General features: G+C 48.3%; 4 protein-coding genes across 9 annotated transcripts; 1 reads left to right on the top strand and 3 right to left on the bottom strand.

Annotated features, from left to right (window-relative positions):
- On the top strand, nucleotides 1–3,287 carry FOXG_05478 (uncharacterized protein). Of its 3 annotated transcripts, XM_018383776.1 has the most exons (6): nucleotides 1–92; nucleotides 141–393; nucleotides 449–1,042; nucleotides 1,084–1,515; nucleotides 1,597–1,931; nucleotides 2,024–3,287. In XM_018383776.1, the coding sequence occupies exons 2-6, from the start codon at nucleotides 257–259 to the stop codon at nucleotides 2,095–2,097; spliced, it is 1,572 nt and encodes a 523-aa protein (XP_018240772.1). In that variant the 5' UTR covers nucleotides 1–92; nucleotides 141–256; the 3' UTR covers nucleotides 2,098–3,287. The 3 variants fall into 3 exon arrangements, with proteins under 3 accessions (XP_018240772.1, XP_018240773.1, XP_018240771.1); XM_018383777.1 differs by having other exon boundaries at nucleotides 28–92; nucleotides 1,597–3,287; XM_018383775.1 differs by having other exon boundaries at nucleotides 28–393.
- Nucleotides 1,541–5,460, bottom strand: FOXG_05477 (uncharacterized protein). 4 transcript variants are annotated; one of them, XM_018383772.1, is made up of 5 exons: nucleotides 4,645–5,460; nucleotides 4,130–4,492; nucleotides 3,866–4,066; nucleotides 3,593–3,789; nucleotides 1,541–3,521 (listed from the first exon to the last, which is right to left on the bottom strand). In XM_018383772.1, exons 2-5 carry the CDS (start codon nucleotides 4,179–4,181, stop codon nucleotides 2,580–2,582), a joined length of 1,392 nt encoding a protein of 463 aa, XP_018240768.1. In that variant the 5' UTR covers nucleotides 4,182–4,492; nucleotides 4,645–5,460; the 3' UTR covers nucleotides 1,541–2,579. The 4 variants fall into 4 exon arrangements, with proteins under 4 accessions (XP_018240768.1, XP_018240767.1, XP_018240770.1 ...); XM_018383771.1 differs by having other exon boundaries at nucleotides 4,130–5,460; XM_018383774.1 differs by having other exon boundaries at nucleotides 2,079–3,521; nucleotides 3,866–4,492; nucleotides 4,645–5,420.
- Nucleotides 5,461–11,100: 5,640 nt separating this feature from the next.
- On the bottom strand, nucleotides 11,101–13,330 carry FOXG_05476 (uncharacterized protein). The gene has a single exon (XM_018383770.1). The coding sequence runs from the start codon at nucleotides 12,612–12,614 to the stop codon at nucleotides 11,376–11,378; it is 1,239 nt and encodes a 412-aa protein (XP_018240766.1). The 5' UTR covers nucleotides 12,615–13,330; the 3' UTR covers nucleotides 11,101–11,375.
- A 3-nt stretch (nucleotides 13,331–13,333) lies between these two features.
- FOXG_05475 (uncharacterized protein) lies at nucleotides 13,334–13,804 on the bottom strand (the record flags this gene model as incomplete). The annotated part of the gene is made up of 3 exons (XM_018383769.1): nucleotides 13,334–13,444; nucleotides 13,500–13,658; nucleotides 13,775–13,804. The coding sequence occupies 3 exons, from the start codon at nucleotides 13,802–13,804 to the stop codon at nucleotides 13,334–13,336; spliced, it is 300 nt and encodes a 99-aa protein (XP_018240765.1).
- Between the last annotated feature and the right edge of the window lie 1,811 nt (nucleotides 13,805–15,615).

Genomic DNA, 15,615 nt, shown 5'->3' with positions numbered 1-15,615 from the left:
ATCAAGCTCAACAACACGTACACATACACTCACATTTATATCTATATCTTGCTCCTGCTCACGGTATACGCCTATCAAACCACTCTGTCTAGGTAGCTCAAATTCTTCCATTACCTCCTTGCTGTCTGACATAATAAAAGCGTAGTCAGCATAAGTCCTTTTTTAACTTACACCCACCACACTCTTCCTCCTCAAAGTACAAGCCCATCTTACGGGCTACATATCAGCCACCACGGATCCCAGAAGAAGAACCATTATGTCTCGCTCCGTGTCATCTTCACGGGGCTCTGAGTCTCCAATGGAGCCTGAACGTGCACACAGAGCCTGTGAAAAGTGTACTCGTACCAAAAAGAAATGTGATAAAGCATTGCCTGCTTGTTCTCGCTGTACGAGGTGTGTAACTGCCCTTGCAACTCGATTTTCCGATCTCCTTTGACTAACTCGCCAGACTTGCAACTACGTGCTCCTATGATTTTATCTACACGGCCCCAACAACCGCTGTTGTGGAACCTGGATATCTTGCAGGATCTACACCCAAAGAAGCATATGGACAGGGTATATTTGACCCTGCTTTTGATGTTTCCAGCTCAATGGTAATGGCGTTGTTGTCATCACGCAACATTCCTTGGCGCGAGGCAACCGAGCGCTACTTTGAAACTATGAATCCCTGGTTCTCTGTAATCCATCCGGAACTCTTTGCCATCCGCACGGACAACCTAGGGTCCGGGGCCAGCTCCAATGTCGATCAAGGACCCCGCGACCCTGCTGTTGCCCTCCTAATCGTTTGCATGCAGCTCGTCTCTCAGTACGATGATGAAGCTGCTGCCGCGAGCACCAACGTTAATGAGGGTAAGGACATGATCGAGATGCCAGCTTACAGGGCTGCCAAACGAGTCCTGAGCGTCTTACGTGGTCTTTCTGCTCCTAGCATTGAACTTGTCCAATGTTCCATCCTGCTGGCACTCTTTGAGTTTGGCCACGGTGATGTAATGCGTGCGTATGTGAGTATTGGAGATGCAAACACCATGGCCATGGTCATCTCGTCGAGCCTTTCTGGTACCGGCTGCCCACTCTGTTCAAGAGCCTTGTGAATGCCGACAGAGCAGTTCTCCTGCTCTGGCGTGACGAATGTGACAGCGACACCAGTATTGCCAGCACGACCAGTTTCGATTGTTCTCTCATCCATATGCCACTTCAAGTGCCGTCCCCAGCCGCCGATGATCTACTGCCAACAAGCAATCTCATTTGGCACAATCAGAATCAATCGCCCACGCGTTCTGTTCAGCGACACCCTGCGAGCGTGGCCCCTTCGGTACCTCTGGGGCCATTCCAAAGAAATTGTCAATGTGCAATGCTCTATACAAGAGCCTATTCTCCGAAACCCCAAGGGAACCCCAATGCCTTGTTAGAGGAGTATGTCGAGCTAGATATTGCAACACGTGCTCTTGTCGAGGCTATGATCATGCAGACTTCTCGTTGGGGAGATTTCTACGAGTGTTTCGCCACTTGTACATGGTAAGACGGACCCTGGGACAAGAAGCACAGCCAAATAATGTCTCTTTCCTAGTTCTTGAAACGAACTAACAATTGACCTAGCCTCCTTCTGTTCCTTTACTGTCGCCAGCTTCGCGCGGCCAACACCATATCCGCTGCAGGACCCTTTTCTCCAACCGCCGATGACATCGCCCCTAAAGCCATCGCCGGTCTTAATTTCACAATTCGTATCATTGCCGACACTACAACCGACTTGAACGATCAACTCGCCCATCGCCCTCACCTTCTCGCTCCCTGCTCACCTGTCACGCCATACTCGGCATACCACTGCCTCATGGTCCTGAGCCACCTCGAGCATCTAATCCCTGAAGCTGACACAAGATTTCACAACATATTTGCGTCATTGCACTTTTTTGCTAAGAGATGGGGAGTCGCTGGTAAGTTCTTAGGCTACTAGCAAAGCGCGCCGTTTAGGATCGAGCCGTAGAGCAGAAAACGACATAGTGGAAAGGCATCTGACTCTATACAGGACAACTTGTCAACAAGGTTGAACTGTTTCTAGCGGACGCTGACGAGACACAATGGTGCTTCATGGACGAATGAGACAACCACGACGAAAGCTATTTAAACGCACCATGCTTATCATCACATCATGCCATCCAACCGAAACGACGATATATTGGGTATTAACCAGGACGAATTGCAAGACCTCCTTGGTAATATTGACAGCTTTTTGAGCTCTTACACCACAGCTCCATAAAACGAGATATTGCTTCATTAGCTTGGCATACCGCGAGGTTTTAATTATTTCTATTCGTTTACAATCGAAGATAAATGCGTATACCAAAGCATATGCACGATCATAGTACACGCCACCTCCAACCAGACGGCCGGCTTCTCAGTCTATCGGCGTGGAAAGCAAAATGCCCAAGCATCGCTCCTATAACTTGGAAAACGCTCAACAAATAACACAATCCATGAAAATAATCGCTCACATGCAAACATTAAGCGTCTCAACTGTGGCTCAGTCTTTTTGAGATCATGAAGGTTCGATGGATTCAGGATAACCTTTCGTCCTTTACGCATTACGGGGAGTTTCCCACGACCAAAATCAGCAGCATGCCATTGAGGATACATGATGCGACGAACGTAGTCCAAACCGCCAGTAGATGTGGAAATGACAGTCGGTCGTGCCGGTATAGCGTCATACCGAGGGCACTACAGGCGGTGAACAAGCTCGCAACAACGCCAACAGTAACGCCCGCGTCAACTTCAGCTCTGAGCCTGTGTCGACCGGTAGAAATAAGCGTGCCGGCGACGAGGAGGAGCAGGAAAGACACGGCAAAGGAGCTAATCGTACCCCAAAACAAGGTCTTCTCACGGTACAAATGTGCTTGCTGTTGATTTAGGCTGGGAAGGGCATAGTGTGTGGCATATCCAGTCGCGGGGAAGCCATCTGAACTAGCATATCCTGCTTCCTCGTCCGACTCGCTGCTGTTGAAGGTCGTGCTGGAGTATTGGTAAGGTGAATGATTGGCACCAAGTAGAGACTGGCGCTCCCGGGTGTTGTTGCGCTTGAACCAACCCCTTGCCTTGTTCATGGGTGCTTTGAAGATATTCTGCAGGTAGCCGAATCCCGGAAAACTAGTGCTTTCATCTGGATTTATATAGATAGCATATCCATCATCATCAGCTGCACATTCACTTCCATCGTCATATTCGTTCCAGTATTTGGCAGGTTCTTCCATCTGCGGTGGAGGCAAGAAATCGAACGTAGGTTGAGCGCGGCTGGTGGGGTGACGATTTGTCGAGTTGAGAGATCCTGAAAGAGATTGACGTCGGTATGACTGAGCTTGGGATTCTGGTGAGCTAGGTTCGCTCAATGCGGGAGCGGCAGCGTTCAGTGTGCATGTGATGTCGTCATAACGTTGTTGTAAGGAGGAAAAGTCACGGCGAGTGAAACTTTTCGGATCGGAGAGAACGTTCTCATAGAGACGAATACCGAGGGTTGTAGAACCGGTCCATTTCTGTAAGTGAGTGATCAGTCACTACGTTCATCCAGATGTCAAATTCACACGAAGCAGTCATGATGACGTACCTTGTATTTTTTGGTGATCTTGCGGAAGGCGACAGTCTGAGCCTTGACGAAGCGCTCGAGGGATTGAATGTCACTACCACAACGAACCAATTCACGCTCGTACTTGGTGAAACGTCTGTGGTGCTTGATGGCAGAATCACCGGCGAGCTGTTCCTGGTTCTTTGATGCCCAACGATCGATATTCTTGGCGAGGTATTCTATGGAGGTGTTAGATTTGGCATGTGGTCGCGTGCCACTCAAGACGTGGCGCAGAACTACAAGTCCATGACATACCTAATCGGCGCGAAATCTCATCTGCTTTGCTTGAAACAAATAACTGCAGTCTTTCATGCTGACGATCAAGCTCCATATATAAGCCATCCTCGAATCGCGAAAGAGCCTCATCCTTTTGTCCGGGAATGGCCATAGCCGTGGCCTGGTCGCGCGTCGTGTGCATCTTGATCTCATGCTTAATGGAATTGTAGTCGAGGTTATCTAAATCAAGAAGCAATTGATCAGTATACCGGAATTGTTTCGATGGAGAGCATTAAAACCTACGAAGACTCCATTCTGGAACAGACTCTCTTTCGAGGTGGTCGCCAAACTTCATGTCTGATCAATAATAACAAAATTCGGCAATCAAGGGAACGGACGTCAACTAAAACGACAGAGAGAAGAAGAAGAAGAAGAAGAAAAGAGCGGACGATTGATATCACCTATTCTCAAGCTCGCCCTGCTACCTGTCTCTTCCTTATGTGCAGGTGAGGCCTTTGAGTACAGATGCGAGTCGTAGAGGAAGGTTCAAATCGAATCAAGTCGAACTGAATTGAGCTGAGTTGGCCGGAGAAGCGAGCGGAAGATGCTGCTCAACGCCGAACTGAAAACTTCAATTGAGGAAGGTGGATCTTGATATCTTTATACCTACAGAGCAGAATGGGTTGTAAGTCAAATGCGCAATCCAAGACAATCACGATATTTGGTCCTCAAGTGAAACAGAGTAGCTCATTTGTCTGTGGGAGACAGGGGAGGATGTGAGGAACCAAGATGTCAATTGGAAGCAGGAAATGACGTACCCAAATATGACTCTGAGTAGTAGGTAAGGTACTAAGTAGGTATGAAGCACACCCTGCTTGGCTCGAGACACAGCCCGCTTCGAGATCCAATTTAAAGATTAAAGCTTGTCGTGGTAGGACGGGCAATGGATCTTTAACGCCCAAAAAGCAATTGGGTGGGGCCGGCCTAGACAGTGACCTAGCCGGGAGCCAGGTTGTTTTAGTCCTTGACCTGGGACAGTTTCTGCGGGCGTTGGCGCTGCGACGGTTGCTCGAAAGGAACTTCGCAGAAGAGAACCTCGCAAGTAGCTGCAATTGCCTCGCGAAGGAAGGGCGAAGACAAAGAAGTCGGGCTCTACCGGGCTCCTTATCATATGCTCTTGTTGACCAAAGTCTCTGACTGGTGGCTGGCGCAGATGGTGTACGAATGGACAGACAGTAGCCTCGAACTCAATCCTGACAAGGATAGTCCCTCGTATTGAGATAAGAGTCTCAGCAGTTTGGATAGACAAAAAAAATGTCAAGATTCACCACAATCAACAAGCAAGCCAAACGCAACGACCAAAACAGAAATGTTTCTGGGCTAGGTAGTGTCGTCTCGGTGATAGACACGGTCTCTTGGTAAATCTCGGTTTATCAGACAGCACAATTCCAGGCAGCCTGATGTCAGCCAGAGGAAACCCACTGCCTCTTTCGTGAGATTCGTTGAGTCGATGAACCGACGTTTGTTGAAAAGAGCAGACAAGTGAGTGAGCGATCTGGAAAGTTCTAGTGAGCGAACAAGCTAGAAGAAAATTGACGGCGATGCGTGGGAAACGTTGCAAGTTTATATCCTTGAATCAGCCATTCGCTCTTTCTTCACCCTTGTACCGCCTCTTACCACTCCTGTCGAGCTCATCCACTCACCTCGTGCTTCGCATGCATCGGTAACGCCCACCCGGACAAGATCCCTGGACTTGGCATGATCCATCCATCGTACAGAGCATAGCGGAGCGTCCAGTAGCGCAACGAAGAGCAATCTGCATCTCTCTGCAGCGTAACAGTGCTATAGTGGGCACCGCAGCAGGTTACATTACGTGCTACAGCGATCCAGAGCGACAACGCCCCTGTTGACCTGACGGATGGGGTGGTGGGTGGGGTTCACGGGTGCTGGAGAGAAGGAGGGGGGAGTGGAGGGACTCGGGAGGGGCCAAAAGGATCAAGGGTCCCCGTCCAGACGTTGGAACAATTGAAGCCGGATACTTGATAGGACGGAATGCAGATATCGTTGCCATGATCTGGACCTTTTGGCAATAATCTGCAGGGAACTCATCATGCCTCGGCTTGACAAGCCAAAGGACACTGGAAGAAACGCTGAGAGGTAAAGATAACAAACAGTTAGGTGCGATAACGAACATTAGCAAAAGAATGTCCAATTCTCGAGTGTATAGATCACGATGCATTCTACACTGCACAGTGTCGTTACCGAGGAGAACTTTATTCTTCATTGCTAGTGGCCAAGTTAAACTGAGAAGTTGGGCGATGTGCAGAAGTCTCGGCTCTTGGGCTTCGGCATATCAGAAATTGAGTTTGGTGCAAGAAACTTGGGAAACGTGGTGGCCGCGGCATACAGGCATACAGTGTGTATATACTTGGTCATCTTTTGGGCTACAGACAAATAATGATCCTTCCCCTTGCTTTACCCATGAATTGCAGCAAGTACCTCTGTTTATTCTATCAAGCATCAGGCCATGGCTACCACTGTGCAAAATCCCCAAACTTATGCATCTCTTGAGTTCTTGTACAATCACCTCAGGTAGCAAGTAGGTTACCTTACCTATCTGTGTCGGTATCGGTATTCTTGCACACTGTGCCACCTTATCATCTCACTGTACCTTAGCCAGGTATTATTGCCTGCATCCGGCTAAGTTTCTTTTTGATAAGTTCAGTTCCTTCCAGTGAGATTCGAATTAAACATCCATACCTTAGATACCGCTCAACCTTACCTCTACTATGCCGACCTACCTTAAGCTTTCCTCTAGGCAAGGAGCTATAGCAACTCAGTGAATACGGAGTACAGTTCCTCCCATTACGTACCATAACTTATAAATTGGCAGGGCACCGGTGGGAACATAACAATGGCTAAGTTGCCTGGATGGGAAACTCTTCACGCCCTTCTTTTCTCGTCCATATTATCCGGACGTACATATCTTGGTCCACAAACACGACTTGTCAAGTTGCCGCCGCACGTTGTGTAACCACTCGGATGAGTCGAGGCCCGATGGCCAGTCATTTATAATTAATTAGTTATGATATTCTTGTGCAGAATCAATGAGTTGCCTACAACAACTGTCTTTCTGTACTGTGCCGTACGGGTATTAGCCGCGGCCGCAGCCATAGCCACCCTGTTTTTCTCAACCGAGTCAGAACCTAGAGGCAATGACGGGTACCTGAGATAGAAAGTACCTACACTGCATTGGGGTGCCTACCTACCGACTTCTACATCAAGAGGTCGCCAGCGCCGAGGATTTCATGTGGAATAACGACAAGCAGATTGCAGTAATCAAGACGAGCACAGTGCAGAACAGCCGAGACCGTAATGTTCGTCAATGATTCTCAGTGATGCCACTTCCACTACCACCGGTGCGGTATTGAGTTAGAGGGTAGGCAAGACATCTCCGATCCTCCGGGCATTACCTCAGCGTCGGTACCAACCAAGTGATCGTTACTGGTCACGCGAGAACTTAAAAAAGAATAAAGTGCCTTCGAGGCTCAAACACCCAGCTCCCAGCTTACTAACCTAGCAGCCAGCAGTTAGCCTCGACTCGAAAGCTTATTCCATTGCTTGTTGTTGGAAAGCATCTATGCAGTTCCATGTCCATAGTATGTTCGTCCTCATGGAACCTTGGCCTGTCCTGCCTTCTCTTGTACGTTGTCGACTTGTTAGCTTGGCTTCGCTTCGCTTCCGCGGCTCGTGGAAAGTTGGCTCGGTCCAGCTTTTCCCTGTCTGTTGACGCCAGACAAGGAGTCTAGACAGAACCCTTGCATTACGGATATACGCATCCTTGCCTGTCATATTATGGATCGTTTTTCGCATGGACAGTGGCGTGCCCTCGTCATTCCCTCGGTCGAACTTAGTCTTGACCATCATCGTGCAGGTCTAGGGCTTGGATGATTTCATATGGGGTGTAACATTATTTCAGGGTGCATTGGCTTACAGTAAAACGGTCTGACTGATGCGGAACCTCTACAGCTTCTTCATTGTTCTTCAGCCCTGGGGTTGAAGTTTGTTCCGTCATAGTGCTTCGCTTAGAAAGCGTTAGCGCAATAAGGTAGTTCCTCCATTCTCCAGACCAGCAAGGACCATGTGCTGCCTCTACTGGCTCTGTCGTGTCGACAATAAGGCTTGGCAGGTCCCACCGAATGGTAGAACGCCTACGAGACATGGGGATGACAGTATCCCTGCCCAGATTGTCGACTTTTCCTTGGCTGCTGGGGTAAATAAATAATCACACCAGAATTCCCCTCACGCTTCTACTTGGAGAGGCCTTGGCTCTTTTTAAGCCGCCGTTCCACTGAGAAAACTTCTCCACCACAAACGACCAAAAAAAAGCCCACACAACCTAAAAGTCAATTCTATTAGCAACTCACCAGGAACAACCAAAATTCAGTTGCTAGCACAGAAGTAGAGTGTTTAGTGATCAGAATGCATTTCTTTTCATGCCAGGGGGCACAACGAGGCCTTCTTCTAAATTAAGAATATAATGCTTTGGATAAGAAGAATTACAAACAGACATGCAGCTGGGAATGACACTGTGGCCCTGTAATTCATGATACAGACAAGGACACTTGCCTCCAGAGATCGATGCGGATCGCCTTCGAATTTATCCGCCCAAAATACCCAAGTGTCGCTAGTTCAACAATAATTCCCAGATCATCCTCCCAGCGTCGCATCCAGTTTGGATGTACATGAATGTCTAGCTAGTGCCTTCAATTGGAACGGCAGAAGATGTTGGTCTTTCGCCCTATTCCTTGAGGCTCAAAGACTGTAAGCTAAAACACCCTTGAATCCACTTGGGCGTTCCACCTCAGCCCAAGGACTCAGCTTTCTCGGACCAGCGACAAATTAGCTTCAGGCGGCTGAAAAATCCGTCTCAAGGAACTGCTATCGCTTCGGCGTAATGGGGCGATATCGGCCCCAAAAAGATGCATCAAACCCGACCAGAGGGAGAAAAGGCGCGAATCGTCGGTTCTGCATCAGAGGTGCCATGGGCTAGTGAGCCTCCTGCATAGGGTGTCATGTTGTCAAAAAAAATCTACAACATGTTATTGGTCGAGTCGCATGCAGTCGTTGAAGCCTCTACGTAAATCTCGTGCACATCTGCCGAATTGGGATCTCGGTCTGGCCAGATGCATTTTGTTACACTAGTCCCATTAATATGTCCGAGTGCTGCAACTTCGTCCAAGGGCTCTTGGTATCGAAAGCGGGCATATGTTGGATTTCGCTTTGTGGGCTGCATGCCCCTTTCTGTCTCCAAGCCTACCTTACTGGCGATAGACTTGATCCCGTTACATCGCAGACCCTGACTCTGCCCCAGTTCAGATTTGAAAGTGAGGAGTGAAGGGATAGCCCGGTGGTCGATTTACGAAGAGTCTGTAGTCTGTACAAAGGTCCCTACCTGCCCGCTGATGGATTGAGCCTCCAGGGGTATGCGGCCACATTCACCCATGTATCTACCCACAACCCGTTCTGCCGCCCTAGCGATGGGCCGTGCGCATGAGTTGCATTGCACCGCATCGCAGAGTTTACGAGATGCAATTCGCAGTCCAAAAACAGTAATAGGTCACGCCCGCACTCGCGAAATCAGTTCTCATACCCCTCGAGGCCGGATAGGACGGCACGTTATACTATGTTTTGTATTCACAACGCAGTTGCTAAATGTTGCTTTCATGTGAGTGTCACGTTCTAGACTTTTCACGACTTGGTGGGTACTAGGCAGTTGCTGGATTTCTCACCAGGCCAACTTGATTCATGTTTCACATGACTACCCTTCTGATATGACTCAAGAGGCCCTGCTGTCACAATTACCTGTAACTCAACTATGGCACCTTTCTGCTAATTCATCAACCAAAATCGTTACCGGCATTATTTCTCAGAACTAGATAAGTACCTGTGCTTGTTGGTTTTGGTTTAATTTTTGCGCAAATCAGACTTGAAATACCTTGTTAAGTATCCTGTTATTCACCAGAAACATGAGAAAGTTCTGCTGCACCCTTTGGCTTGTAACAGCTTACAGGGTTCAGGATTGACTAGACAAGCACGTGAATAAATAGAAGGCCCACGATGCAGCGTGGTTTTGCATGCATGAGTTTGTTACTACTGAACTATTGCCCGGCTGTCCACAATGGGAAACATGTCCAGTGACTGTTTGCCCCATGGGTGAAACGAACGCCCCGTTTGATGTCAAATATCTGAGTCAATGGACATATCAAGCTTATCCAACGGCATAACGACCCCGGAGAAATATATCTAAAGCCAATCGACATGGGGTTCTTGCTCAGATCCTGGGTAGTCTGAAGCAGGACCAGGGGGGGGGGGGGACCTTTCCATAGCTGAGCATGTGACCTGTTAACCTGGATCCTTCTTGTGATATGCTAGTTGATATTGGTCTTGGCGTCTAAGACGTGATTGTTCCCGAATTAGTTCACCTCGGGGAGCAAGAAAACTTGAGACTTTAGAAGAGAGGATGCCAAAATAAACTCAGTAAAGAGTCCCCTAATCTTGGGCTAAATTACCTAAACATTTTCGTCTCTTAGGCTCAAGGTCCTACCTAAGCTTTCTTGCCTCCCCTAGGTTCAGTATATGAGGCCGATTTTGCACCATCGAGCTCCTGCTTTGTGCTCAGGGCAATACGATAACGACAACTTGGCAGGATCGTCATCAATGAACCAAGTCAGAGTGATCTACATGGGCTATGAACTATCATGAACGACTAATGTGGAAGGTGGCTGGTTATCTTGGCTCTTTGGTTCTTATCTGCAAAGTGCTGCTCTACCACTGGAAAAGGACAACCTTGCCGGTTCTTATATTTATCTTCAGTACAGAGTTTGTTGCGACAGCTTATTGGCCAATTTAAGTACCATACTCAGTAACACAATCTTGCCAATCGAGGCTGTTCTCATGATTGAGTTGACGATATCACCGAAGCCGTGTGTATTCGAAACCAGCCAATGGGCTCTAGGGTAGCCTTCATCACCTGGATGTGTTGTATCCCTAACTATTCACTGTCCAGCGTCACAAGACCAAGTTGAAGATACATGGACAAAAGATATCCAGAAGCCTCGGGTGGAAGCGGCATGTCAAGGCCACATGTTTTCTCGCGATAGTGTGACAAGTGTTGGTACTGATCCTGGAGGCCCTTCAACATGATTCTATAACGCTCGTCGGGACTTTGATTACACTTTTAAGCTTTACGAAATTCGGTCACACTCACACTACTCAGAAGAGTAGAGACGTGATATGCAGTAGCAGTGTAATGTTTCATAGCAAAACATGAATATGAATTTCGTAAACCCGTGGTTCGTGTGCATGTGCAAACTTGTCTATAAAACGCCAATTTCCCCATAAGATGCGTTGTTCAGTCATCTATGATAACTCCTAGTCATAATCGCCAATGCGCTGCCATAATGCGTCGGTATCTAGCTTGCCAGTCATAAGTGTAGCCCCGATTGTAAGGGGCCGGAAATATCGTCCATGCATGTTCTTAGATGCATCATCCCTCAAAATCCAAGAGACTACCAACTTCAAGAACCCCCGCTATCTCTCCCTTTTCCATCACTGCTATGGCAGATTCTCGCTTACATGCCAGATTTTCGTCATTCGGTGACAGTTGCATGTTCCTCAAGATATCCCGTGCCTGACGGATAGTAGTATCTGAGGATAGCGAAAGCATCAAAGCCTTGGACATTAAGGCATCTGGAAGCTCTTCCAAACTCTTGTTCAGGTCATCTCTACTGATCTTTCGTATTGTACCTGGTGAGGCAACTCGATCTTGCACTCTGACCCAACCAGTGACCGAATCGAGGCCAGCACGCAGCAGGTCAAACCCCAGGCTCCCCCCCTCTGACTCTGGTGCTACCGGTATATCGTACCAACTGACTGCTATATCTTTAATGGTCCGAGGTTGTCGAGCTGCGGCACCGATAGCACCACCAGGGTGATTCTTTGCAAAGACAGCCGCAATGCTGGCATTGATCTCCTTAGCTGCTGTAACCGCAATTGCATCACCAACAGCCAACGCCACTGTCGTCGATGTGGTGGGAGCAGAAACGCCAAATGAGATCTTCTCAGGTTCTGGAATCGGGGCCGGGAGCAGGATGGTATTAGGCCGGTGATTGATGAACTCGCATGTTTCCGGAGAAGTGTGCGATGTGAGAAGTATAGTTGGGAGTGACTCATCGATGTGAGGTAGCATGATGAGCAGCTCCTGAGTCTTGCCCGAATATGTGATAAACAACAGAGTATCGTTAGGCCCTATGATACCAAGGTCACCGTGCAAGGCTTCAGTTGGATGAAGAAAGACGGCGTGAATGGCGAGACTTTTGAATGTAGCCACGAGTTTCTGTCCAATGTGTCCTGATTTGCCTACACCGATAACAACGAGTTTGCCATTCGCCCGTTGCTGCTTGGTAATAGCCTGGACCGACAAGTTGAAGCCATCGCGGGCTACAGGATCTGTCTCATACAGCCGCGAAAGATTTCTCAAGGCCAATGCCTCTGTATTGAGCACATGTATCCCTTCTCGCAGACGCTGATCCTTGATTGGAGAGTCTCCTCTTATTTCTCGTTCTAAACTCAGTGGGTCGATGGGTTCACAGAAGGTGTCCCCGGGTGGTGATGAGGATGGTGTAGGAGGAGAGGGAGGAGGTATTGCAAGGCATGAAGAGGCACCAAGCACAACGACTGCACTCGTCTGAACTGGCCCATGGCCAGGTTGCGACAGGCTTGCCATATCTCTAAGGCCCTTGATGTGAGATGATGGTTGAAAGCTTAAACATGAGCTGAGAGTGTTGGGTGCGGAAAGTCGCTCAGAATTGAAAGTAAGCAACTTTTCCTTCACAAGGCACAGCGCCTCGTTATTGTAACGATGGCTATTTGCGGGTGGCCTTGTGAACGCAAGTGAAAGGTTTCTGGTCTTATTCCAAGTTTTCTTGTTGCGATTTGAAAACCCACAAAGGCCTTATCACATGTAGATAGAGTTCTTTCATACACAACTCCAATCGGAAATTAGTCGAGTGTTTCTTCAGAGATTTATTTGAAGAACAAAATTCACTCGACGTCCGACAGAGAAATGGGTAAATTATGTTGTAGAAAAGAAACCACAACGGTGGGCTGCATATTTATGAATTTGCTCGATCCCCAGCCAAAGTCATGGATAAAGCTTACGTTTCTGAAAGCGAGATCTGGGGAGGATGCGAGCCTGTGTCTGTTTAATTGGTTGTGATCCCCGATTGCGAGCGACTTCAAGAACCCCGATCTAGACATAGTCCCTGGATTGAGTGGATGCGATAGGAGCCCGGCTCTATCCGGAGTACCGAACTATCAACCTCTTGTGGCACTTCCTCAGATAGGTGCTTCAGATCGAGAAGTCCTGCAAGTACAAGAATACCAGCAGTGTCACGTTTAGAGTTCGTCAACGTTAGAAAATCCTGGTTTTTGATGAACGTTCCATCATCGATTCTTGAGCCTCGTTATAGAATTGACGATTGATGGCGCAATAGCCGCTCGGTTCAGGTTCTCTTGTTCGGATTGTTGCTCGGCGGGGGGCGGGGCATCGGGACCCTGTCTAGGGAGGAATCAAAGTCTATGATTCCATGAAGCAGAGCGATGGGCGAACCAGCGCTCGGCTCGGGACCACTTGAAGTGAATGGCGCAAGCGGTGCGATTCAATGCCGTGCTGAGTAAAGCGGTTGACCGTAATTACTTGGCCTTCTCCGCGCACTGGATATGATGCCTCGATCGGCAAGTCACGCAGATCGAGTATAATTACAGGTCCCTGAACAAAAAGTTTTGAAACAGCAACGTCGCTGACATCTGCATTGACGAGTAGGCGGGACAAGTTTGGGCTATTCGCAAGAAAAGGGAGAGAAGAGGGATACATGACATCCGTACTGTAATCTTTAGAGCCCACAGTAAAGCCATCGTTGCCGTTGTTCTTGTCCGTACTCATATCAGTTATACCAGCACGTGGTTGATGAGATCCTTAGCGCTGCTTCCCCCAGGGGTCGATCGTTGCTGCTTTTCCCTTATCGTTGACGGTTACTTATCATCTTATCAATCAAGGGGTTGTCCGTGAATAAGAGTTACGGCTCATATTGATTGGCATGGTTCCAATCCAATCTCAACTCGGTATGAACGGAAATGCCTTGAGGTAGCCCTCGTAGACCAACGTGAGCTACAGGTTACCTGCCTCTGGGCACTAGAAGTACCTAGGTACCTAGGTACCTTAGGTAAGGCACAAATACACAAGTTACTGAATCAATCAAAGTAATCGTTTGGCCTGAGTGAAAACTGCGATACGCAATCGCCATACCTTTGAGGCTTTGCGCAACCATTTACAGCCTCTCACAGTGACCCTTACAAACTTGGCAGATAACTGCACCGAATAAGCCTCTCAGAGTGTCAGACAGTTGAGGGCCCATGTTCCTGCAGTGCTATCTCCTGCGGACGCTGCCCTTTCTGTAAGACATAGATCCCGTTGTAACATCTTGCATCGAACATCCGCCTGCATGACCAATCGTATGTGTCTACTGTCTTAGGATAACACGAACCTGATATTGATTTACTGATGGTGTTAATCAATGTCAAGTGAGAACGTTGATAGCAAGGACTGACAGCATATTCAACAGGATGTTTGCTGTTCCCTTGTCGCCTGGTCAAGCCATATAACAGGCGTGTTTGAAGTTAAGTAAGTGTGCTAACTGCTGTGTTCATCAACTCGTCGATGGTACCCCGGGGCCAAGTTGACGTGAGTCAGAGAGCCTGGATCCTGGAAAGGGCTGCAGCCTTAGCTATCTGCCGAAATCAGAACATTTAAGGTTCACGGTAGCTTCTTCAAGATCATCCAAAGACATGTCAAAATGCTTGAATTCTGGACTGGCCATTGAACAGCAAGGTTTCTAGGACGAAGTATATGCTGTCCAGACCCGATCTTGATGGCCGGATCGGCATTAGTCGAAATGATCATCGCCACGACTGGGGTTCGTGACGGATTCAGATGGATGTCGACTCAAGTTTCAGACACGTCTGAAACGTGGGTTCTTGTGCAGCCGCTGATGAGAAGATTGATGACGACCACCGTCCTCTTGCAAGAAAAGACGAGGGGGAGTTTGACAATAATTACATTGTCAGCCCTGGCTTAGCGGCTGCTCGCACTAATGTGCCTTGCAGGCTAAGATCCCAACGGGTCTGAATGCAAGCATCAGGGGCGGAAAAACCTGGTGGCACTTTGTTGCCAAACATTATAACAGCTGCAAAAGATGGAGGTTAAAAAAAAAAAAAAAAATTAAAATAAATAAATAAAGACAAAGGACCCCACCTAGCCAGCGCCTGGCACGTTCTAAAGCTGACCAGAGAGGCGCTATAGTGGCACTATCGGCGGCTACCTGTGTAAACGAAACAATATTCATGAGAAACTATCGAAGTCTGGATCCAGGGTTCATTTTCCCCATCTCTATTCAATGGCTGCTTTCAGATCAAATGTCCACCCGCATGTCATGGAAAAGGGGGCCAAACTTTGTCATAACTGTCAATGTCGAATTGTCCGTTCCGGGGCATGTAAAAACCATGACTTTCAGCCACAACCTTGACTATTGGCATTGGGGCGACGCCTGGCGCTGTGAGCAATCTGCGCAAAATGCCGTTTGGCCGCGTGGTTGAAGCAGAGTTTGAATTCCAAGCCGGGCCGTTGTGCTGCTTGCAGAAAGCTTTTGCGTAGCTGCGTTCCAAGCACA

Source organism: Fusarium oxysporum, chromosome 7 (genome assembly GCF_000149955.1).
Source record: "Fusarium oxysporum f. sp. lycopersici 4287 chromosome 7, whole genome shotgun sequence".
Taxonomy (NCBI): Eukaryota; Fungi; Ascomycota; class Sordariomycetes; order Hypocreales; family Nectriaceae; genus Fusarium; species Fusarium oxysporum.
Note: the sequence above shows the minus strand (reverse complement) of the source record. Positions and strands in the feature narration are given on the sequence as shown.

Excerpts from the sequence above, each read along its gene's own strand:
- FOXG_05477 (XM_018383771.1), bottom strand. The coding sequence starts at position 4,181 with ATGAAGTTTGGCGACCACCTCGAAAGAGAGTCTGTTCCAGAATGGAGT. Across the intron at positions 3,790-3,865 it reads TGAGATTTCGCGCCGATTAG|AATACCTCGCCAAGAATATC; the intron begins GTATGTCATGGA and ends ACACCTCCATAG. Across the intron at positions 3,522-3,592 it reads AGATCACCAAAAAATACAAG|AAATGGACCGGTTCTACAAC; the intron begins GTACGTCATCAT and ends ACTCACTTACAG.
- FOXG_05478 (XM_018383776.1), top strand. The coding sequence starts at position 257 with ATGTCTCGCTCCGTGTCATCTTCACGGGGCTCTGAGTCTCCAATGGAG. Across the intron at positions 394-448 it reads GCTTGTTCTCGCTGTACGAG|ACTTGCAACTACGTGCTCCT; the intron begins GTGTGTAACTGC and ends CTAACTCGCCAG. Across the intron at positions 1,516-1,596 it reads TGTTTCGCCACTTGTACATG|CCTCCTTCTGTTCCTTTACT; the intron begins GTAAGACGGACC and ends CAATTGACCTAG.
- FOXG_05476 (XM_018383770.1), bottom strand. The coding sequence starts at position 12,614 with ATGGCAAGCCTGTCGCAACCTGGCCATGGGCCAGTTCAGACGAGTGCA.